The following is a 24,156-nucleotide window of genomic DNA, read 5'->3' on the forward strand; positions in this document are numbered from 1 at the left end:
ATGCACGAAGAGCAGCAGCAGCAGCAGCTGAGGAGAGGAGGCGGGGGCGCCTCATCCTCCTCATCCCGGCCGCCATCCACCTCCATCCCGGGCGGCAACATGGCGAGCGCCGCCTGAGCAGCGCCCAAGGCCTCGGCCGGGTCCCTCGAGGCCCCGCCTCGCGCTCCGCCCTGCCTCTCGCCCGGAGGCCACCGTGGCCGCCGCCTCCTCCTCCTCCGCCGCCGGGCCCACTCGCCTCGCCATGGCCGCCTCCGAGCTCTACACCAAGGTGAGCGGGGCGGGGGGGGGGGGGAGAGGAGAGGGAGCAGGATGGAACAGCGGCATTGAAATGACCGTTGGAAGGATTGAAGGAAGGAAGGGTGCCTAGCAACGGTGTTGCTAGGGGACGGGAGCAGCGCGGCTGTTCCAGTCGCCCCCCTCCTCTCCCTTCCATCCCCTTCCCCTTCTGGATATGTACCTTCTTTGCCCTTGCTTGGCCCCAGAGGCCCCTTCCCCTCCTCGGCCGCCTCCGCAGAGAGCCCTCGGCCCCTTCCTCACCCATTCTCACCCATCTTCTCCCTCCACAGCATCTTATATTTTTTTTCCTCGCCCGCCCGCGCTGCTTTTTGTGCGCCGGCGAATTACCTCAGACGGAGAAAACAAGGCAAAAGGCCTTCTTCTTCTTGTTCTCTTCCTCTGACCCTTCCTGCCTTGGTTTGTTTCACCTCTCCCTCGCGCAGCGTTTCTCTCCTGCAGCTCATCCATCACCTTGGCTCTAGAATGAATGGATTCTAAACAGCCATGGCTGACAGTCCTGCCAATCCTAGGTGTTGTGGTTGAGTTGAGGCTCCTTGGCAGGGAAGGCCTTGCAAAACTACAGCTACTGTGGCTTCCAAAGCAGGACTGGGCCAGCATCGGCCCTCCAGGTGTTTTGGACTCCAACTCCCACCATTCCTAACAGCCTCAGGCCCTTTCCTTTTGATCCAAGACCCTATACAACAGGCCTGGGCCAGCTTGGATCCTCCAGGTGTTTTGGATTCCAACTCCCACCATTCCTAACAGCCTCTGGTCCCTTTCCTTTTGCTGCAAGACCCAACTTGGGCCCTCCAGGTGTTTTGGACTCCAACTCCCACCATTCCCAACAGCCTTCAGGCCCCTTCCTTTTGATCCAAGATCCTATTCAACAAGAATGGGCCAACTTGGGCCCTCTAGGTGTTTTGGACTCCAACTCCCACCATTCCCAACAGCCTTCAGGCCCCTTCCTTTTGACCCAAGATCCTATTCAACAAGAATGGCCCAACTTGGGCCCTCTAGGCGTTTTGGACTCCAACCCCCACCATTCCTAACAGTCTCAGGCCTTTTCCTTTTGATCCAAGACCCTATACAACTAGCGTGGGCCAACTTGGGCCCTCCAGGTGTTTTGGACTCCAACTCCCACCATTCCCAACAGCTTTCAGGCCCCTTCCTTTTGATCCAAGATCCTATTCAACAAGAATGGCCCAACTTGGGCCCTCTAGGCGTTTTGGACTCCAACCCCCACCATTCCTAACAGTCTCAGGCCTTTTCCTTTTGATCCAAGACCCTATACAACTAGCGTGGGCCAACTTGGGCCCTCCAGGTGTTTTGGACTCCAACTCCCACCATTCCCAACAGCCTTCAGGCCCCTTCCTTTTGATCCAAGATCCTGTTCAACAAGAATGGGCCAACTTGGGCCCTCTAGGTGTTTTGGACTCCAACTCCCACCATTCCTAACAGCATCAGGCCCCCTCCTTTTGGTCCAAGATCCCATTCAACAAGAATGGGCCAACTTGGACCCTCCAGATGTTTTGGACTCCAACTCCCACCATTCCCAACAGCCTTCAAGCCCCTTCCTTTTGTTCCAAGACACTATACAACAAGCGTGGGCCAAGCTGGGCCCTCCAGGTCTTTTGGACTCCAACTCCCACCATTCCTTACAGCCTCAGGCCCTTTCTTTTTGATCCAAGACCCTATACAACAAGCATGGGCCAAGGTGGGCTCTCCAGGTGTTTTTGGACTCCAACTCCCACCATTCCTAACAGCCTTCAGGCCCTTTCCTTTTGATCCAAGACACTATACAACAAGCGTGGGCCAAGCTAGGCCCTCCAGGTGTTTTGGACTCCAACTCCCACCATTCTCAACAGCCTCAGGCCCTTTCCTTTTGATCCAAGACCCAATAATAATAATAATAATTTTAGTTTTATTGTGTTATGGTTTACTGTTTTTACAGCTTACTGTTATTGCTTAATGTTTTGATTTGCTTTTGGTTTATGTGTATTTGTTATATTGTTGTTTTATTGAGGCCATGGCCTTTGTAAGCCGCATCGAGTCCTTCGGGAGATGTTAGCGGGGTACAAATAAAGTTAATATTAGTAATAATAATAATAATAATTATTATTATTATTATTTATAACCTGCCACCATCTCCCCATAGGGAACTTGGGGCAGCTAACATGATGCCAAGCCCAAAAACAATCCAACATAATTAAACACAAAACAGCAAAAATACATCATAACAAAATAAACAGGATAACAAAATAAACAATATGAAATAGCATAGTAAAATCAAACACAAAGGGCAGGCCAGATGTATAAGATAGAATATTAAAAGATTAACACCCTGGGTAGGATAGGAATAAGGAATGTAATTGTGAGAGAGGAGCCCGAGAAGGAGGAGCAGTTGGGTTTAGCCTTTATAAAGGACAAGGGGAGCTGCTTTATCGTGAGGGCAATTGTGGGTGGGAACAGACACATGGGTTGAGTGGTCACTCTCCAAAGGCACATCAGAAGAGCCAGGTTTTTAGCTTTTTCTTGAAGGCTGCTAGGGTAGGGGCTTGCCTGATATCTCCGGGTAGCAAGTTCCATAGCTGGGGGGCCACAGCAGGGAAGGCCCTCTCCCTTGTGCTCACAAGCTGCGCGTGCGATAGAGGAAGGGGTAAGAGGAGGGCCTCTCCAGAAGATCGCAGAGATTGTTCAAGTTTGTGGTAGGAGAGGAGGTCACAAAGGTAGGTGATGACTTGCACCTTGAATTGGGACCAGAAGATAAACGGCAGCCAGTGGAGCTCCTTGAACAGGAGGGTTGACCGCTCCCTGTAATTCGCCCCAGTTAGGAGTCTGGCTGCCGAGCATCGGACCAATTGTAGTTTCCGGGCCATCTTCAAGGGAAGCCCCACGTAGAGTGCATTGCAACAGTCCAATCTAGAGTAACTAAGATGTGGACCACCGTAGTCAAGTCAGACTTCACAAGGTATGGTCTGGGCCAACTTGGGCCCTCCAGGTGTTTTGGGCTCCAACTCCCACAATTTCTAACAGCCTCAGGCCCGTTCCTTTTGCTCCAAGACCCTATACAACAGGCCTGGGCCAACTTGGGCCCTCCAGGTGTTTTGTACTCCAACTCCCACCATTCCTAACAGCCTCAGGCCCCTTCCTTTTCCTCCTCAGCTGCTTAAGCCGCTTCCCAAGTGTCTAGGACTGTGTGATATATCGGCGAATAATGCATGCAGATCCAAGTAGGGTGACCTTTTGCAGTTGACAGGTGGTAGTTTTGTCAGCACCGATTGTTTTTAAGTGCAGGTCAAGGTCTTTAGGCACTGCACCCAGTTTGCCGATTACCACTGGGACCATATTTACTGGCTTGTGGCAGAGACACAAATAATAATCGTCATAAATATTATTATTATTATTATTATTATTAGGCATGAAGCAACATGAACCCAATTTAGCACTAGACAGAAAAGCTTTTGTATTGCTCTGTGGTCTCTTTCACTTGTCAGAAGCCCTAAATCAGGCTGCCTGCAAAGGACCATTTTGTTTGTACAGCCCTTCCTTGTGATGTTTCTAGGGATATGGGGTGAGATTGAGGAGATGGAAACTCTCAGCCACAGGCAGAGTACTTCAGTGATTGGTGATGGGGGTCAGAGGAATGAGCATCAGGATGGAAATGTCTTCTGTGGGATAGCCTGAGAGACTTGGTAGATCAAGCAAGAACTAAAGTACTGTCTTCCCAGCAAGAAGCATGTCTCCATATTAAAGAGAGATAAAAGAGAAGATGGAACAGGAAGTGTATGCTGATTCTGTGTTTCTTTGTTGAAACGGTAAAACTATGTCTGGAACTAGAGATACTTAAGGCGTTCACATATAAAGAATGAGATGTTGTCTAGTGTAATTTGTGGCAGGGCTTGCTTTATTCTCACAATTCCTTACCCAAAATGCTAGGAACTAGAAGTGGTTTGGATTTTTGATGATGGTGATGATGATGATGATGATGATGATGATGATGATGATTAGATACATAACAAGATTAGTATACAGCAAACAAGATAACTATGCCGGCTATTGTATTGGATCACACATCGGACACTTCCCAAGTGTCTAGGACTGTGTGATGTATCGGCGAATAATGCATGCAGATCCCAGTAAGGTGGCCATCTGCAGCTAGCAGGTGGTAATCTTGCCAGCGCTGATTGTGTTTAAGTGCAGGCCAAGGTCTTCAGGCACTGCACCCAGTGTGCTGATCACCACAGGGACCACCTTGACTGGCTTGTGCCAGAGTCTTTGCAGTTCTATCTTTAAATCCTCATTTCATGTAAACCTTTCCAGTTGCTTCTCGTCAATTCTGCTGTCCCCTGGGATTGCAATATTGACAATCCATATTTGCTCCCCCCCCCCCCCCCCAAACATGAGGTCAGGAGTATTGTGCTCCAAAACTTTGTCAACCTGAATTTGGAAGTAGCTTGGAGTAGCTTGATGTGTTCAAGCTACTTGAACATGTGTTAATGAATTTGGAGTAGCTTGATGTGTTCATTTTCCATAACTTTTTCAGGCCTGTGATCAGTTCTTTGACACAGGCAGATGGTCTTTGTGGCACAAGTTCCAATGAATCATTTGAGCAATGGTGTTATGCCTCTGCTTGTAGTCTGTCTGTGCAATCTTCTTGCAGCAGCTGATGATGTCATCTATTGTTTGATCGGCTTCCTTGCAGAGTCTACACTTGGAATCTGTCATCAACTTTTCAATTCTGGCTTTGATGGCATTGGTTCTAATAATAATAATAATAATAATAATAATAATAATTAGAACCAATGCCATCAAAGCCAGAATTGAAAGTTGGTATTATACTTTAGCAGAAAGTCGATATTATACTTTAGCAGTATTATACTTTAGCAGAAAGAGAAAGTTGGCTTATGCTATTATTATTATTGTACAGCTTAATGGTGTAACATTAGAAGTATTCTAAAATCCATAATATCCATTTTTATTGATTTTAGAATACTTGTATTTTCATAAGAGTTCTTGGGGATGGCACCCAAGTCTAGAGATGAAACTCCTTTATGTGTCATATACACTATACACATAGCTGGAAGGTAATTTTACACCATATTTTTAATACGTTTGTCCACGGAACAAGGTTTGTGTATGTTGAACCATCGAAAAGCTAAGGGATCACAACCTCAACCAATTTAGGCGATGTTGGCGTATTTCAGATTTTGAAATTCCAGGCTGGATCTACACGGCCTTATAATGCACTTTCAAAATGCAGATTAACCACATTGAACTGGATTATATGAGTCTATGCTGCCACATAATCCAGTTCAAAGCAATTAATCTGCATTATGAAATTGCGGAGACCCCAGAAAAGAGATGATCAGCCTGCGTAAGCCAACTTTCTCTTTCTGCTAAAGTATAATACTTGTCTGACTCTTTTCCCCGAAGCACAGAAGAGTTGTTAATAATTCAGGTTCTTCCCATAATTGTCCTTGCCCCATAAATGTATACTGCAGACTATATAGCCTTATTTGCAGATTTTCCTTCCCAGATCCAATGAATAAAGAATAATGGAATCTCTAAGCTTATTTTTTTATTATTAGGCAATCTTAAGGGACTAAGAAACCAGAAACTTACTTGCTGAATGCTTTGCCAAGCCTTTGCGCAGTGTGTTCACAACTGGACGACTAGAGGAATATTTACGTATGTTTTATGTATTGTCAAAGGCTTTCATGGCTGGGTTTGTTGTGAGTTTTCCGGACTGTATGGCCATGTTCCAGAAGCATTCTCTCCTGATGTTTCTCCTGCATCTATGGCAGGCATTTTCAGAGGCTGGGAGGTCTGCCAAACCCTCTCTAATGCCAGAGATACAGCTTAATGGTGTAACATTAGAAAATGTTGACTGTTTCTGCTACCTAAGCAGTCACCTCTCCACCAAAGTCAACATTGACACTGAAATACAACACCGCCTGAGCTCTGCGAGTGCAGCCTTTTTTCGAATCAAGCAGAGAGTGTTTGAGGACAGGGACATCCGTAGGGATATCAAGGTGCTTGTTTATAAAGTTATTGTCCTCCCAACCCTGCTATACACCTGCGAGACGTGGACTGTCTACAGACGTCAACATTGAAACTGAAATACAACACCAACTGAGCTCTGCGAGTGCAGCATTTTTCTGAATGAAGCAGAGAGTGTTTGAGGACCGGGACATCCATAGGGACACCAAGGTGCTTATTTATAAAGCTATTGTCCTCCCAACCCTGCTATACGCCTTTGAAACATGGACTATCTACAGACACCACAACTTCTGGAACGATTCAATCAGCGCTGCCTCCGAAAAATCCTGCAAATCTCTTGGGAAGACAAGCGGACAAATGTCAGCGTACTGGAAGAAGCAAAGACCACCAGCATTGAAGCGATGGTCCTCCGCCATCAACACCACTGGACCAGCCATGTTGTCCGGATGCCCGACCACCGTCTCCCAAAGCAGTTGCTCCACACCAAACTCAAGAACGGAAAACAGAATATTGTTGGGCAGGAAAAGAGATTTAAAGATGGGCTCAAAGCCAACCTTAAAAACTCTGGCATAGACACCGAAAACTGGGAAGCTCTGGCCTGTGAGCACTCCAGTTGGAGGTCAGCTGTGACCAGCAATGCTGCAGAATTGGAAGAGGCACAAATGGAGGGTGAAAGAGAGAAACATGCCAAGAGGAAGAAGCCGCGTCAAGCCAAGCCAACCCTGACCGGGACTGCCTTCCACTTGGAAACCGATGCCCTCACTGCGGAAGGGAGAACATGCATGTCAAGAAGAGGGCTCCACAGTCACCTATGGACCCACCCTGGAGGATTATCCTACTCGGACAATGAGGGATTGCTTAAGTAAGAAAGTAGGTCTGTCCATGGCCACACAGCCTGGAAAACTCACAACAAACCTACGTACGTTTTCTTTGTAAAGAGTCTACGTATGTCTTTTAGTACAGAGCATAATTTAAAGATTTTTTTCCTCCCCTTTTGCTGTCTAAGCTGTAAAGGCCCTTGTGTCCTTCCTGTAAATAAAATCTATGTGGGTTAAGTGCACTTAACGCTGTGTTGGATTGTGTCCATCGCTTTCCCCATTTATATCTTCCTGAAAGGCAGAGCTTTTGGGATAAATCAAGCCATACCGTGTGTGAAGTGTCAAGCAGCGTGTTTTGCATTGAACTGGCCAACTGAATGTCATCTCTGCTTATCAAATGCAAATCCAGATAATAATAAAGGGCATTGAAACAAAATGAATATAACTTTCACAACATTGCTCTAAAAGTTATCGTTTTTTCTTGGGGGTATCATTTCATATTGTTTGCTATGAAATAACTTGCCTGTTCCTGTTATATTAAATGTAAGAATTTATTTTTTTTACCCAATGGCAGATTTATATCCTGTCAGACCAATGGGTCAATCTTTATATTACTTTTTTTAGGCTGAAAAAGTCCTCCTCGGCTTATACTCAAGCCAAGGTTATTTATTATTTTACTCTGTTGTTATTATTATTATTATTATTATTATTATTATTATTTGTAATACATTTATAATTTTACTCTATTAGTATTATTACATTTACTATTTTACTTTATTATTGTTATTACATTTATTATTTACATTTATTATTTTACTCTATTATTATTATTTGTAATACATTTTAAATTTTACTCTATTAGGATTATTACATTTACTATTTTACTTTATTATTGTTATTACATTTATTATTTACATTTATTATTTTACTCTGTTATTATTATTATTTGTAATACATTTTTAATTTTACTCTATTAGGATTATTACATTTATTATTTTACTTTATTATTGTTATTACATTTATTATTTACATTTATTATTTTACTCGGTTATTATTATTTATTTGTAATACATTTATAATTTTACTCTATTAGTATTATTGCATTTATTATTTTACTTTATTATTGTTATTCCATTTATTATTTACATTTATTATTTTACTCAGTTATTATTATTATTTGTAATACATTTATAATTTTACTCTATTAGTATTATTACATTTATTATTTTTCTTTATTATTGTTATTCCATTTATTACTTACATTTATTATTTTACTCTGTTATAACTCTTATTACTACATTTCCATTATTTTAATCAATAGTAATAATAATAAATGAAATAATTTATTTTTATTATTAAATTATTACATTTATTATCTTGTTCTCTTTATTATTATTGCAAGGGTACATAAGCACATTTACATTGAAGAAGATGAAAATAATGGTTTCATCAGAGTTGGACAGTTGTCTTAAATTACAGTTTAATGTAAATATTCAAAAGCATTGGACCTACTGATACCTCAATTAATGTAATTTTATTGGTATCTATTTTCATTTTGAAATTGGCCAGTACTGGCTGCATTTCCTACCCTCGGCTTATACTGGAGTCAATACATTTTCCCAGTTTTTTGGGGTAAAATTAGATACTCGGCTTATATTTGGGTCGGCTTATACTTGAGTATGTACGGTACTTACTTTACTTACTTAGTTAATATCTGCAGCTCCTCCATGATGACATGATGGCAACAGTCTTGGGCAGTAATGGCTCCCAAAGTGACCCATTTAAGGTGTAATCAGGTGTCAAAGAGGGGTGTGTTATTGCCCCAACCTTATTTTCCATCTTTATCGCTATGATACTTCATCTTGTTGATAGGAAGCTTCCCACTGGAGTGGAAATCATCTATTGGGCAGATGGCAAGATGTTTAACCTCAGCAGACTGAAAGCCAAAACCAAAGTCACAACATCTGTTATAGAACTCCAATATGCCAATGATAATGTAATCTGTGCACATTCAGAAGAACTACAAGCTAATCTAAACACCTTCGCAGAAGCCTATGAGAAGCTCGATGTCTCATTGAACATAAAGAAAACCAAAGTGCTCTTCCAACAGTCACCAGCCAATCGCTCTGCAATACCAGAAATACAGCTTATTTTCCATCTTTATCGCTATGATACTTCATCTTGTTGATGGGAAGCTTCCCACTGGAGTGGAAATCATCTATTGGGCAGATGGCAAGCTGCTTAACCTCAGCAGAGGTTAAACAGCTTAATGATGTAACATTGAGAAAATGTTAATCATTTCTGCTACCTTGGCAGCTACAAAAGTCAACATTGACACTGAAATACAACATCACCTGAGCTCTGCGAGTGCAGCATTCTTCTGAATGAAGCAGAGAGTGTTTGAGGACCGGGACATCTGTAGCGAGACCAAGGTGCTTGTCTATAAACCTATTGTCCTTCCAATCCTGCTATACGCCTACCTTGGCAGCTACCTCTCCACAAAAATCAGGCATGGGCAAACTTGGGCCCTCCAGATGTTTTGGACTTCAACTCCCACAGTTCCTAACAGCCTCAGGCCCCTTCCTTTCCCCCCTCAGCCACTTAAGCCCATACAGTATACCCCACATTATACCATACCAGAGACTCTGCATGGATAGCATACCATACCAATAGACTTGGTTTTGCATTTTATGTATTTTTTTTGGTGCTAATTTGTTTTTGCGTTATATTGTGTATACTGTATTGATGGGCGTGGCCTCATGTAAACCGCACTAAGTCCCCTTGGGGGAGATGGAGCTGGGTGTAAATAAAGTTTTATTATTATTATTATTATTATTATTGGTATAGATATTGAAACAACACCTCAGCAGACTGAAAGCTAAAACCAAGGTTACAACAACATCTGTTATAGAACTCCAATATGCTGATGACAACATTGTCTGTGCACAATCTACTCTACTACTCTAAACAGCTTTGCAGAAGCCTATGACAAGCTCGGCCTGTCATTGAACATCAAGAAAACCAAAGTGCTCTTCCAACAGTCACCAGCCAATCCCTTTGCAATGCCAGAAATATAGCTCAATGGTGTAATCTTTAGATTAGTTGCACCAGCAAAGAAATGCTTGAGATTGGACACACAATTCACAGTGAAAGGGAAGTACTATAGTGTTGTGTTATGAAAACACAGGAAGTTAGGTGTAATACGTTCAATCTATTAAAGGAATATAGAATTATTTTACCATCAGATAACAGTGTATTATTTCAGGTTCTTAACACCTTAAATGTTTTAATCCACTTCCTCCTCCCCCCCCCCCCCCCCGTTTTTCGACCTGTCTGTCCTTTTCAAAATAACATGGTTAGAAATACCTGATCATTACCCTTTCCAGCTTCAGGCATATGATAGCAGGAACTTTAACCTATTTTTCAGAGAAATATAGAACAGATGAGCAGCTAAGTTTTATTGAGCGGTTTTTAGAGTTTTATCAGTATTAAATAAACTCTAAAATAAGAATAGTAAACAAAGAGCTTCACTCAAAAAACAAGGGAATTCCAGACAAGAATCAGTCAGGGTCAGCTAACACCTCCCAACAAAGGATCCCCCCAGGCAGCATTCAGCCAGGCTTTGAAGCTACAAGACCATTAAATGCTAATCAAGCTGGCCAATTGCAACATTCACACTTCCCTCAAACAGACAAGAGTTCTTTCTCCCACCCTGGACATCATTGCACAGATATATAAACCCCACTTGCCTAGTTTCCAACAGAACTCACAACTTCTGAGGATGCCTGCCGTAGATGTGGGTGAATGTCAGGAGGGAATGCTTCTGGAACAAAATCAGTTCTTTAAAAAGCTCTAAAATCAGGACAGTAAATAAAGAATAACATTAAAAAAGGGGAATTTCAGACAAGAAACAATCAGGGCCAGTTAACACCTCCCACTCCCAACAAAGGAGTCTCCCAGGTGGCAACCAGCCAGGCTTTGAAGCTGCAAGGCCATTCAGTGCCAATCAAGCTGGCCAATAATTGCAACATTTACACTTGGCTCCAGCAGAGTTCTTTCTCCCACCCTGGACTTCTTTGTATATAAACCCCACTTGCCTAGTTTCCAACAGACCTCACCACCTCTGAAGATGCCTGCCGTAGATGTGGGCAAAACATCAGGAGAGAATGCTTCTGGAATATGGCCAGACAGCCTGGAAAACTCACAGCAACCCAGTGATTCTGGCCATGAAAGCTTTTGACAACACAGTTCCATGTTACTTCTGACAGCTATATCAAGGAGAAGCAGTGCATCTTTCCAAGAAAGCTGAATATACTGGACAGGGCAAAAGGTGAACTCATTTTTTCCCTTATACCCAGAACAGGCTTCGCTTGTATTCCAAGAACCATTGCCTCCAATGTTCAGATTGTAAAGGCACACAGCCAGAGACACAAAGAGGAGGGTGTTTGCTCAGGGTGGTATTTTAGGTTGAGATTTTTCTCGCTCATCTGTAAGACACGATGCAATTTATGTGATGCATTTACTCATGGGGCAAAAATTCCAGTTAAATTTAAACGTCTTGATTGTACAATATGTATTACGAAATCCATCCCCCATGAGCTGGAGCTAAGGGATATTTCACAAACAGAACTCTCTTCCCTGCTGATATCATTTCCTCTACATAACTTTTTAAAAAAGTATTAAAAACTAGGTTGCTGTGAGTTTTTCAGGATGTATGGCCATGTTCCAGAAGCATTCTCTCCTGACGTTTCACCCACATTTATGGCAGGCATCTTCAGAGGGTGTGAGGTATATTAGAAACTAGACAAGGGAGGTTGATATATCTGTGGAATGTCCAAGATAATAATAATAATAATAATAATAATAATAATAATAATAATAATAAAGCTTTATTTGTACCCCGCTACCATCTCCCAAGGGACTCGGTGTGGCTTACATGAGGCCGAGCCCAAAAACAACAATACAAGCAATAATGACAACAATACAAGCAATTAAAATAAAACATGGACAATAAAATAACGAAACAACAATAAGACAACACACAATTAAAACTAAGGGAAGGCCAATATAGGCCAAGATGGGAGAAAACTCTTGTCTGCTTGAGGCAAGTGTGAATGTTGCAATTGGCCACCTTGATTAGCATTTAATGGCCTTGCAGCTTCAAAGCCCAGTTGGTTGCTGCCTGGGGGATCCTTTGCTGGGAGGTGTTAGCTGGTCTTGATTGATTCTTGTCTAGAACTCCCATTTTTTGAGTGATGCTCTTTGTTTACTGTTCCGATTTTAGATTTTTTAAAAACTGGTAGCCAGATTTTGTTCATATTCATGGTTTCCTCCTTTCTATTGAAATTGTCCACATGCTTGTGGATTTTAGTGGCTTCTCTGTGTAGTCTGGCATGGTGGTTGTTTGAGTGGTCCAGCATTTCTGTCTTTTGAAATAATACACTGTGTCCAGGTTGGTTCATCAGGTGCTCTGCTATGACTGACTTCTCAGGTTGAATTGTGTTTGGACAATGCTGCTTTTGGTGATCAATATCTATGTAGTCTTGTCCATAGCTACATAGTATACGGTAGACTCCTGAAAATGAACTAAATCTGGTTACCAGTATTAAAAAACTATAAAATCAGAACAGTAAATAAAAAGCAACACTAAGAAAGGGGAATTCCAGGCAAAACTCAGTCAGGGCCAGCTAACACCTCCCAATAAAGGATTCCCCTAGGTAGGAACCAGCCAGGCATTGAAGCTATATTTTATTTATTTACGACATTTATATGCCGCCCTTCTCACCCCAAAGAGGACTCAGAGTGGCTTACAAGTAAAAAGTAAATACAATATATTTTTATTATCCTGGCACAATATTAATATTATATATGACATTGTACTATAACATTATACTGTAGTATTATTAGTAATATTACATTTAATATTAAATATATAGTTATAATATCAATATTATATGTATATACAATATATTATATTATACTATACTAGCTGTCCTCTGCCACGCGTTGCCGTGGCCCAGTCTGTGTGTATGTTTTTGTGTGTATACATATGTGTATATATGTTCTTTTGCTCATGAATTGTAAGTATATTTTTTGTCTTTTTAAGTCCCTTTTGCTGTGTTTTTCAGCGTTTTTATGAGTGATGGTCACTTGTTGGCCTGATAGGTGTCTTGTGTCCAAATTTGGTGTCAATTCGTCCAGTGGTTTTTGAGTTATGTTAATCTCACAAGCGAACATTACATTTTTATTTATATAGATTATATTATAAGCACAGTGCAGGAGACAAGATGGAACTGCCTTCCTGGCCCCTCTCTTCACTCTGATCTCAGAGTAGTGGTTGGTGCTGGAGGATTAGATAATAATAATAATAATAATAATAATAATAATAATTAGATACTAGATAATAAGGCCATTAGATGCTAATTAAGGTGGCCAATTGCAACATTCACACTTGCCTCAAGCAAACAAGAGTTCTTTCTCCCACCCTGGACATCATTGCACAGATATATAAACCCCACTTGCCTAGTTTCCAACAGAACTCACAACTTCTGAGGATGCCTGCCGTAGATGTGGGTGAATGTCAGGAGGGAATGCTTCTGGAACAAAATCAGTTCTTTAAAAAGCTCTAAAATCAGGACAGTAAATAAAGAATAACATTAAAAAAGGGGAATTTCAGACAAGAAACAATCAGGGCCAGTTAACACCTCCCACTCCCAACAAAGGAGTCTCCCAGGTGGCAACCAGCCAGGCTTTGAAGCTGCAAGGCCATTCAGTGCCAATCAAGCTGGCCAATAATTGCAACATTTACACTTGGCTCCAGCAGAGTTCTTTCTCCCACCCTGGACTTCTTTGTATATAAACCCCACTTGCCTAGTTTCCAACAGACCTCACCACCTCTGAAGATGCCTGCCGTAGATGTGGGCAAAACATCAGGAGAGAATGCTTCTGGAATATGGCCAGACAGCCTGGAAAACTCACAGCAACCCAGTGATTCTGGCCATGAAAGCTTTTGACAACACAGTTCCATGTTACTTCTGACAGCTATATCAAGGAGAAGCAGTGCATCTTTCCAAGAAAGCTGAATATACTGGACAGGGCAAAAGGTGAACTCATTTTTTCCCTTATACCCTGATGTGGGCGAAACATCAGGAGAGAATGCTCCTGGAACATGGCCATACAGCCCGGAAAACTCACAACAATCTAAAATTGTACGTAATAATGTCTACCAACGTTATAGTATAGGATGAGAAGGGGTGTGTGTTCTTAGACTGTTTTGAGTCCCTCTCAGGGTGAGAAAAGCAGTATACAAATACTGTAAATAAATAAAAAAATAAACAGTTGCCATGTTTTTTGAATATGAAGATCATATCCATGAAGGAAAGGAATGAAACCCACTGTAAACCTAACAGGTTAGATTTTGGCATGGTGATTTTCCAAGTGCTTGGCTGTATCTCAAGATATGTTCTTAACACATTTCTAATAATGAGCATTACTGTTTGAGTCTTAAATACCTTTAAAGCCTAAAGCAAAGCCAATTTACTCAGGGGCGTTGGCAGTTCACCGCTAGATAAGTGCTGAATAGACGACATATGGAAACCACTAACCACTCCCTGGATTCTGCTCCTTGGTGATGTGACACATGAAATGAATCAGCGCCTTGCAAGATTAATCATTCCGTTTCTTTAAAGGGGTTTGCAAATGGCACATTTATTTATTTATTTATGATATTTATATGCTGCCCTTCTCACCCCGAAGGGGACTCAGAGCGGCTTACTATATATATATATATATATATATATATATATATATATATATATAAACATACAAACTATAAAAATGTAATGTTTGTTTGTGGGAGTGACGTAACTTAAAAACCACTGGATGAATTGACACCAAATTTGGACACAAAACACCTATCAGGCCAATAAGTGTCTATCACCCCTAAAATCACACCAAACCCCCAGCAGAACAGACTTAACCCCCCCCCCCCAATAAACTATATCTATATAAATAAAAATGTAATGTTCGTTTGTGGGAGTAACATAACTCAAAAACCACTGGATGAATTGACACCAAATTTGGACACAAAACACCTATCAGGCCAATGAGTGTCTATCATCCCTAAAACACACAAAAGCCCCAGCAGAACGGACTTAACCCCACCAAAAAATTATTTCTATATAAATAAAAATGTAATGTTCGTTTGTGGGAGTAACAAAACTCAAAAACCACTGGACGAATTGACACCAAATTTGGACACAAGACATCTAACAACCCAATGTATGTCCTTCACTCAAAAAAATTGATTTTGTTATTTGGCAGTTGTAGTTGCTGGAATTTGTATTTCACCTATTATATTAAATTCCACAGCTTTTCTGCTACCCTCATTGGTAAGAGTAGATTTGCACATCATTTATGGAAAACACAGTGTGTGTATGTATGTATGTGTGTGTATGTATTTGCATGATGTTTTACCCATGCATCTTGAAACACATCTGCAAGGGTGAATTTGAACTCTGGTCTCCTGGAGTCTTAACGACAACACATGAACCATGCTACTCCCTGGCTGTTGACCATCAGTTAGCTTCCAGGTCACCAGCGGTGGCTATACATCTGCAAATAACAAAAGCTGTTCTGCAAAATGTATGTGTTTTAGTATCTTACTCAGGAAGGACTGATTACCAGGCACACCCACATTGTATGCCATCAGAACACTGTGTTATTTCGCTAATGTTTAGTTGAAGCAGATAATTTCCCCTCCAAAAGATATATTCTGCTCTGATATCAATATTTACTGATCTAAGCATCATTTAAATATAAAGAGATTTTAAACTTCGAGGCAAGAACAATTTTTATTGATTGATTTATACAGGACAATCAAATCCCTTTATTCCACTCAATTCTAACATAACCAAAGGAGGAGAAATAAAAATAGTCCAGCGTATGGTTGAATCTGTTATGAAACAACCAGTTCCCCAAAGCCTATCAGAATAAAAATTCATTACTCCCCAAGACATTTCTGTAGGGCAGTGGTCCCCAACCTTCCTAACGCTGCCACCCCTTAATACAGTCCCTCATGTTGTGGTGACCCCCAACCATAAAATTATTATCATTGCTACTTCATTACTGTTATTTTGCTACTGTTATGAATTATAATGTAAATATCTGATACGAAGGATGTATTTTTATTCACTGGACCAACTTTGGCACAAATACCCAATACACCCACATTTGAATACTGGTGGGGTTGGGGTGAGGATTGATTTTGTCATTTGGGAGTTGTAGTTGCTGGGATTTATAGTTAACCCACAGTCAGAGCATTCTGAACTCCACCAGTGATGGAATTGAACCAAGCTTAGCACACAGAATTCCCATGACCAACAGAAAATACTGAAAGAGTTTGATGGGCACTGACCTTGAGTTTTCAAGTTGTAGTTCACCTACATCCACAGAGCACTGTGGACTCAAATAATGATGGTTCTGGACCAAACTTGGCATGAATACTCAGTATGCTCAAATGTGAATATTGGTGGAGTTTGAGGAAAATAAACTTGACATTTGGGAGTTGCAGTTGCTGTGTTGCAACATATAGGAGAGATAATATCAAGAGAGATCCTCTCTGGAGAAAGAAAAGTACGGCTTTTTCCAGCTGGGACCCTGGAGTGGAGCTGTGTCCAAAAGCAACCAGAAAGCCCGATAAAGGCGTTGACTACCTTTTATACACTTCAAATGCAGGCAAATAAAGAAACATGCTTCTACATACATTGACATCATTCACTGCACCACTTTAGCATCATAGAAATATCAAATTCTATCTTCCAACATATAAAAGGCATGTCTGTATTTCTTTCTAAAGAGCAGCATACAGCTTACAGCTTACATTAATCAATCAAGGGGCCTACTTTGACTTGTCAGGAGGGGGGGGGGGATAGGCTCCTTACTTAGCTATAGCCTGGGCTATGTTGTATCAGTCTCTCTCTTTGGAATGTATAGATATCATGTGCCCCCTTCTCCTCCCTTTCAACATTCCTTCTGTGTCCTGCTACCTTTGTTACACAGAGAGAACCTGATTTTTCTATACATTTCAATGCTTGTAAAGTACATACAGTATATGCATAAATAAATATCTATTATTCCAATATCTCCCCATCATCTGGGATGTATAGTTCACCTACAATCAAAGAGCATTCTGAACCCCACCAATGATGGATTGGGCCAAACTTCCCACAGAGAGAACCCCCATGACCAACAGAAATTACTGTGTTTCCTGATGGTCTTTGGCAACCCCTCTGAAACCCACTTGCGACCCTCCCAGGGGTCCCGACCCCCAGGTTGAGAACCAGTTCTGTAGGGGGTTAGAAAGCCTGATTGAGAATTTGCATGCCTCTCAAGAGAAATTTGGGGATTTTTTTTTACTACCACTTGGAAAAAGCATTGTCGGCATTGGGGAAATCAACAAGATGATGCAGAATCAACAGTATCATGCTGGTTTGCAAAGCTAATGATGTTGCTTATCTTCCAGTGCCGCCTTCTCTTCTTCTGTCTCTTTTTGAGAGACAAGAAGGATGAAAGCATAGGAAGAAGCCTTAGACCAGCTAAGCCTGTTCTGCTGTTTAGGCCTGCTCTTGGATCTCAAAAGGGTTGGTCTTTCCCATCACTTGTAACCTGATCCTTAGGATTGGGATATAGTAGAGAGTGGCTCCATCTATACTGCCATATAATGCAGTTTCAGAATGCAGAATAACTACATTGGATTGGACTATATGGCAGTATTGACTCATATAATCCAGGTCAGACTGCATTGTAGGGGAGTGTAGATAGGGCTTGTGATGCCAAGATCTTTGTTTTTGTAGCATTTGCTATATATATATACTACTTGCCGTCCCCTGCCACGCGTTGCTGTGACCCACATGGGGGTTCTGTGTGGGAGGTTTGGCCCAATTCTATCGTTGGTAGGGTTCAGAATGCTCTGTGATTGTAGGTGAACTATAAATCCCAGCAACTACAACACCCAAATGTCAAGATTCTATTTTCCCCAAACTCCACCAGTGTTCACATTTGGGCATATTGAGTATTCTGCTTCACGTTTAATGCTGTTTACTAGTAGTTACATCTGTTTCTACACTAGAGGAGTTAGGCGTTGCAGGCGTGTGCTGCACTCCTTGCAGCATGCAACTTTTGAAGGCATTTTAAGGAGGCTTCCCAGGGAAGGAAGAGCGAGTAACCTGGACCTATCTTACCCTGGGCTTCCTTAAAAAGGCCCTCTCTTTTCTTTTGACTTGCAGGTCCTGGAGAGGTGCCTTTCACCCCCTCATGCTTCAATCTCCCTTCTGTTTCGCATTTAATGCTGTTTGCTAGTAGTTAAATCTGTTTCTACCAAGCCCTTCCAGTATTTTCTGTTGATCATGGGCGTTCTTTGTACCAAGTCTGGTTCAATTCCATCGTTGGTGGAGTTCAGAATGCTCTTTGATTGGAGGTGAACTATAAATCCCAGCAACTACAACTCCCAAATGACAAAATCAATTTTTGTGAGTGAAGGACATACATTCAGTTGTTAGGTGTCTTGTGTCCAAATTTGGTGTCAATTTGTCCAGTGGTTTTTGAGTTCTATTAATCCCACAAACGAACATCACATTTTTATTTATATAGATTTATTTATTTACAGCTTTTATATTTCGCACTTCTCACCCTAAAGGGAACTCAGGATGGACCACATAACACATACCCGCAAACTTTCAGTACCGTTAAACAGACAGGACAGACAACAGATAGAAGTATTATGTTGGCTTTGGCGTCGTGGAGGTTGTGCTTGATTCTGACCACAGGAGGATGCTGTTGCTCCATCCTCTATGATGAAGAGCCTTGATCACAGACTTCCTCCTTCCTTTGATCGCCGGCATTTTTTCTCTTTTTTTCTTTTATGGTGCCGTAAAATACCTCCCTGCTTAAGCAGTGCCTAATTTCTCTACTCACAGCTCACATCTGCACTGGGACTGTGGCGCAGCTGGCTGAGTGTCAGCTGTATTAAGATAACTTCTTACCGCAAGGTCATGAGTTCGAAGCCAGCCCGGGTCGGAGTGAGCGTCCGACCAATTGTGTAGCTTGTTGTCGACCTTTGCAACCTGAAAGACAGTTGCATCTGTCAAGTAGGAAATTTAGGTACCACCTATGTGTGGGGAGGGTAATTTAACGAATTGACGAGGCCATAAAAAAGACTCCAGTAAAGCACTCCAGCGAAAAGCATGCGGGGAATGTGGAAGTACTTCATCAGTGGCGCAGATGGACAATGAAAGCTGTTGTGGCTCAGTTTGATTCTGAGTCTGACACAGAACCCTGTGGGTCTTGTGAGCCTTGTGAGCCAGAAGAGGATGATGGGATTCAGATGTCTGGGCCTGTTTCTGTGCCTCAGTGCAGTGTAGCAGAGGAGACGACAAGTCAGCTCTCAAGGGAAAGGAATGCCAGTGAGCTAGATAACAGTCAGGTGGAGTTGTCTTCGCCTGCTCAGCCTTCCCACAGTGATTTGGTCCAGCTGGACCAAACTGATAAAGAAGAGAACATTGAAGATAGTAAATTAATGAGCAGGCAAGAACACTTAGATTGGAGGGTCAGGAGGAGTTCTCGTTTAGCTAGCAAAAAAGAAGCCAAGTTGGCGAAAGTTCATCGGAATGCTTTCATGATGGCAAAGGGTATTTAGGCTTCTGGCTAACAAAGAGAAATTGTCAGTTCAACGTGGCTCTTTCTGTGAAAGCTTCTCTGGATTAACCTTGGCTATAAGCAGCATGCTTTGGGCTTCCTGAATCTTGGATTTCTGGGTCTTGTGTTTCACTGTTTTACCATGGACTCTTGTTTGATCATTGCTTAAAGGATTATGCTCCATGTTTTTGCCTCTGGATCTTGGGAACTGTGTTTTTGCATTTAACCTTTGTCTTTGGAACTTTGCATTGCTTACTCTATGTTTTAACTTTGTTCTTCCTTAATAAGCTACAAAATCTACAGTTCTTGTGTGGTTGTGTTTGGGAGCAAGGTGAAGCCTACTCTGAGTTGCAACAAAAGCAACAGGTCCCCTGGCAGCCAGAAAAGTTAAATAGTCTCTGACTGTCTGTCTATATCTGTTGTGTGTCTTTGGATATATGTGTACATTGTAATCCACCCTGAGTGCCCTGTGGGGTGAGAAGGGCAGAATATAAATACTGTAAATAAATAAATAATAAATAACATCTGTTTTCAAACTGCTTAGGTGGACAATAAGCTGGGCTGAAGGTCGGGTGCTCACCCAGACCCGGGCTTCGAACTGCCAACCTTTCAATTGGTAAGATGTATTGCTGCTGGTGATTAACCAGCTGTGCTAAAGCCCGGCCCTGAAGACTTCATATTTTTAGGAACCTATATTTAGCTTCGGATTTTGTAATCTGTTCCTGTCAAATTACCATTTTTATTGGTGGGGGCCACTGAGGACATAATTCTGTTGGCTAGAAGTACAGTCAAAATGCCCACTTCTTAGTGCACATGGGGAGAACAAATTGCTTATTGATGCTTGGAGCAATGTTTTTGAATTTCAACATTTGATGACTATCACAAGACAGTGAGGTTTTGCCATTCTCTCAAGAGTCATAAAAAGAAAACACTCTGGCCCTTTGTGCTGGCCAAGAAGCCGACTGCAAGTTTGTGAACAGCCCTGACAATGAAGGAATTCAGCGATCGGCCATGGCTGTCACACGTTAGCCTTTCCAGAGCCTGTAGGGCTTGTTCACATGTAGCTTTAAAAGTCGGGAATATCGGTTTCCGTGCAGACGAGGGAAACGATTCTTGCCAGCATCACCCCAAACTGTCTGCGGGACAGATTGTGTTTTGAGACATGGAGGACATTTTGCCTAGCGAAGAGGAAATGGCCTTCCCTCGGATTACCAAGACCTTGGGCCAGGAAAACTACTGGGAAACAACAGAAAAATTGGACTATATGTATGTTAAAGTAAGTTATAGCTCTCCTCCCCAGTTGTGGATTCGGTTAATTTTTCATTTTTGCATGTTGTCTGCTTTGGTCACCTTATTGCATTGTATTTCACAGGATACTTGCATTGACTTGAGATCTAGGAACAGTACGGAGTCCCAACGAAAGATATTTGAACTCTTCTAGAAAATGTATTGTCGAAGGCTTTCATGGCCGGAATCACTGGGTTGTTGTAGGTTTTTCAGGCTATATGGCCATGTTCTAGAGGCATTCTCTCCTGACGTTTCGCCTGCATCTATGGCAAGCATCCTCAGAGGTTGTGAGGTCTGTTGGAACTAGGAAAATGGGTTTATATATCTGTGGAATGACCAGGGTGGGAAAAGAACTCTTGTCTGCTGGAGCTAGGTGTGAATGTTTCAACTGACCACCTTGATTAGCATTTGATGGCCTGGCAGTGACTGGGACGATCTTTTGTTGAGAGGTGATTTGCTGTCCTTCTGGAAAAACTTATTTTGTGAAACATGTTTCTTGCATGGTATTTGTATTTTTCTTGTTGTACTGGAAGGTTTTTTTCTATAGTTTTTGTGGATTGTTCCCCACAACAGACTGCACTTACCCAGATTTCTTCTAAAACAAAGCAATATATTTCTGTGGAAATTACTTAGCTTATCAAGCAGAAATGTATTTTCCTGTATTTTCTCCGGGATGGTAGTGAAAGAAGAGAAAGTAGTTGTGCAATCTTGTTGTTCTCTAGTTAAATGCACATATAATTGACAGATATGTACATACAGAATTACTTGCTCAAGAGTAATTTAAAAATCTACATCAGATCACAACCCCTGCCACCCCCCCGCCCCCCCAAGCTGTATGTATTTTCTTTTCCATAGTTGCTGAAGGAGAGGCTGAGCCTACAGGTCTTTCCTTGTTTGCTAGAGAGGAAGCCCTAGTGAAAACACTGTGGTACTTACTTACGATTGAGAAAGCATGGATTCCAGACTCCATTAGGCTTGTGGAATCCAGGTAAACTGCGATCCGTTTTGGTGTCCCAGATTTCGGTGATCTGTTTTGCAGGAGCCTCCTGAATTCGGGGGGATAGAAATCCATTTTTTATCCAGGAAGCCGAAAGATTTGTTTTCTATCCAGACCATTATGGATTGGACTTCCCAGGCTCCCCATCATTTTAAGCATCATTTGTCCTATCCTTTAGTAAGACCTGGATTAAAAGCATCAGAGTTAAGATACCACTCTTTCTGCAATCCTTTGGCTTCTATCTGTAGAGGAAACCAGGGTTAATGCTTAATTAAAGCTGCTTCTACTCTAGAGGAGACAGGCGAACAGGCGTGCACGCGCTCTCTCCCTGCAGCATGCAGCTTTCCAAGGTATTTTAAGGACGTTTCCTCATTTCGCAGAGAAGGAAGAGCGACTGATCTGGAGGTATCCTACCCTGGGCTTCCTTAAAAAGGCCCTCTCTTTTCTCTTGATTTGCAGGCCCTGGAGTGGTGCCTCCCCCCCCCCCCCGCTTCAATCTATTTATTTATTTATTTGATGCACTTATTAACCGCCATTCTCAGCCCTTACGGGCGACTCATGGCGGTGTACAGTACACATAAAAAGACAGTTACAAAGGCCAGTATCAACAACATATAACTATACGACAAATACAAACTACATAAAAATCCGCTTCGTCTCTTAGTAGAATCATAGCCAGTCTCATCTTCCTTATACCATTCCAGTTCTCATTACCGTAATGTTGTTGCTTAGCACTTAATTAAATCTCAGTTCTGCTTTGGGTTTAATGCTGCTTACTAGTAGTTAAATCTGTTTCTACTCTAGAGGAGTCAGGCGCTGCAGGTGTGTGCGGCACTCTCTCCTTGCAGCATGCAGGCATTTTAAGGAGGCTTCCCCCCATCCCAGGGAAGCAAGAAAGATTGACCTGGATATATCTTACCCTGGGCTTCCTTTAAAAGGCCCTCTCTTTTATCGTGATTTGCAGGCCCTGGAGTGGTGCCTCCCCCCCCCCCCCACGCTTCAGTCTCCCTTCAGCTACGGGTTTAGTGCTGCTTATGAGTAGTTACATCTGTTTCTACTCTAGAGGAGACACGCGCTGCAGGCGTGCACAGCGCTCTCTCCCTGCAGCAGGCAGCTTTCTAAGGTATTTTAAGGAGGTCTCCCCACTTCCCAGGGAAGGAAGAGTGACTGACCTGGAGCTACACTACATTGGCCTTCCTTAAAAAGGCCCTCTCTTTTCTTTTGATTTGCAGGCCCTGGAGTGGTGCCTCCCCCCCCCCCCCATGCTTCAATCTCCTTTCTGCTTCACATTGAATGCTTTTTACTAGTAGTTAAATCTGTTTCTACTCTAGAGGAGTCAGGTGCTGCAGATGTTTGTGGCACTCTTTCCTTGCAGACACAACTTTTCAAGGCATTTTAAGGAGGTTTCCCCCCTTCCCAGGGATGGAAGAGCGATTGACCTGGACCTATCTTTCTCTGGGCTTCCTTAAAAAGGCCCTCTCCTTTCTCTTGATTTGCAGGTCCTGGAATGGTGCCTTTTTCCCCCTCGCGCTTTTCCTTCTAGTGGCTACCTCCCTCTTACACTCCACTTGTAACCAAAGGCAGCCGGTTTTCAACAGCCACTGTTCTGTTGTGGCAAAAAAAAAAAGGAGGCTGATCCCTTACCGAACAAGCCGAAGGGAACCCACCAATCCAAATCCGTGCACAAGCCTAGACTCCAGGTCTATCTTTCAAGCAGCATAGCTTGTATAATTTCTTACACTTCCCAGTTAGCATGTTCCCATGCTGGGTGAATGGTTCAAAATAGTAACTTTGCAAGTTCTACTTTTAAGACTGGTTTTCCTCAATTTTTTCCATTTCTTTCTCTTTCCGTCTTACAATGCTTGGGGGGGGGGGGGGGTTGTGATCTGATGTAGGTTTTTAATTTGCTCTTAAGAAATTCTGTTTTGTGCTGAAAACCTGGTCCTCTGGACCGATCTTCCTTGGTTAGACAAGCAGGCATCCAACTAATAGGTTTTGCTCCTCAGGGCTTTTTTCCAGGGTGTGTCTCTCTAAGAACATGGGCTGGGAAAGCAAAAGTTTCAAAAATAGACATACTTGTTGCTT

At 42.2% G+C, this 24,156-nt stretch overlaps 1 protein-coding gene across 4 annotated transcripts in view; it reads left to right on the forward strand.

Moving 5' to 3' along the window:
* The window catches only part of MYO5A (myosin VA), a 158,258-nt gene continuing 134,102 nt past the window's right edge, over positions 1–24,156 (forward strand). The window contains exon 1 of one of the 4 annotated variants that reach the window (XM_067471328.1): positions 1–268. In XM_067471328.1, the coding sequence (XP_067327429.1) occupies positions 242–268 (27 nt within the window). In that variant the 5' untranslated portion in view covers positions 1–241. Of the gene's footprint in view, positions 269–20,861; positions 21,064–24,156 lie in introns of those variants that run through there. The other 3 variants (XM_067471329.1, XM_067471326.1, XM_067471327.1) reach the window with 3 other exon arrangements.

Source organism: Anolis sagrei, chromosome 9, assembly GCF_037176765.1.
Source record: "Anolis sagrei isolate rAnoSag1 chromosome 9, rAnoSag1.mat, whole genome shotgun sequence".
Lineage (NCBI taxonomy): Eukaryota > Metazoa > Chordata > Lepidosauria > Squamata > Dactyloidae > Anolis > Anolis sagrei.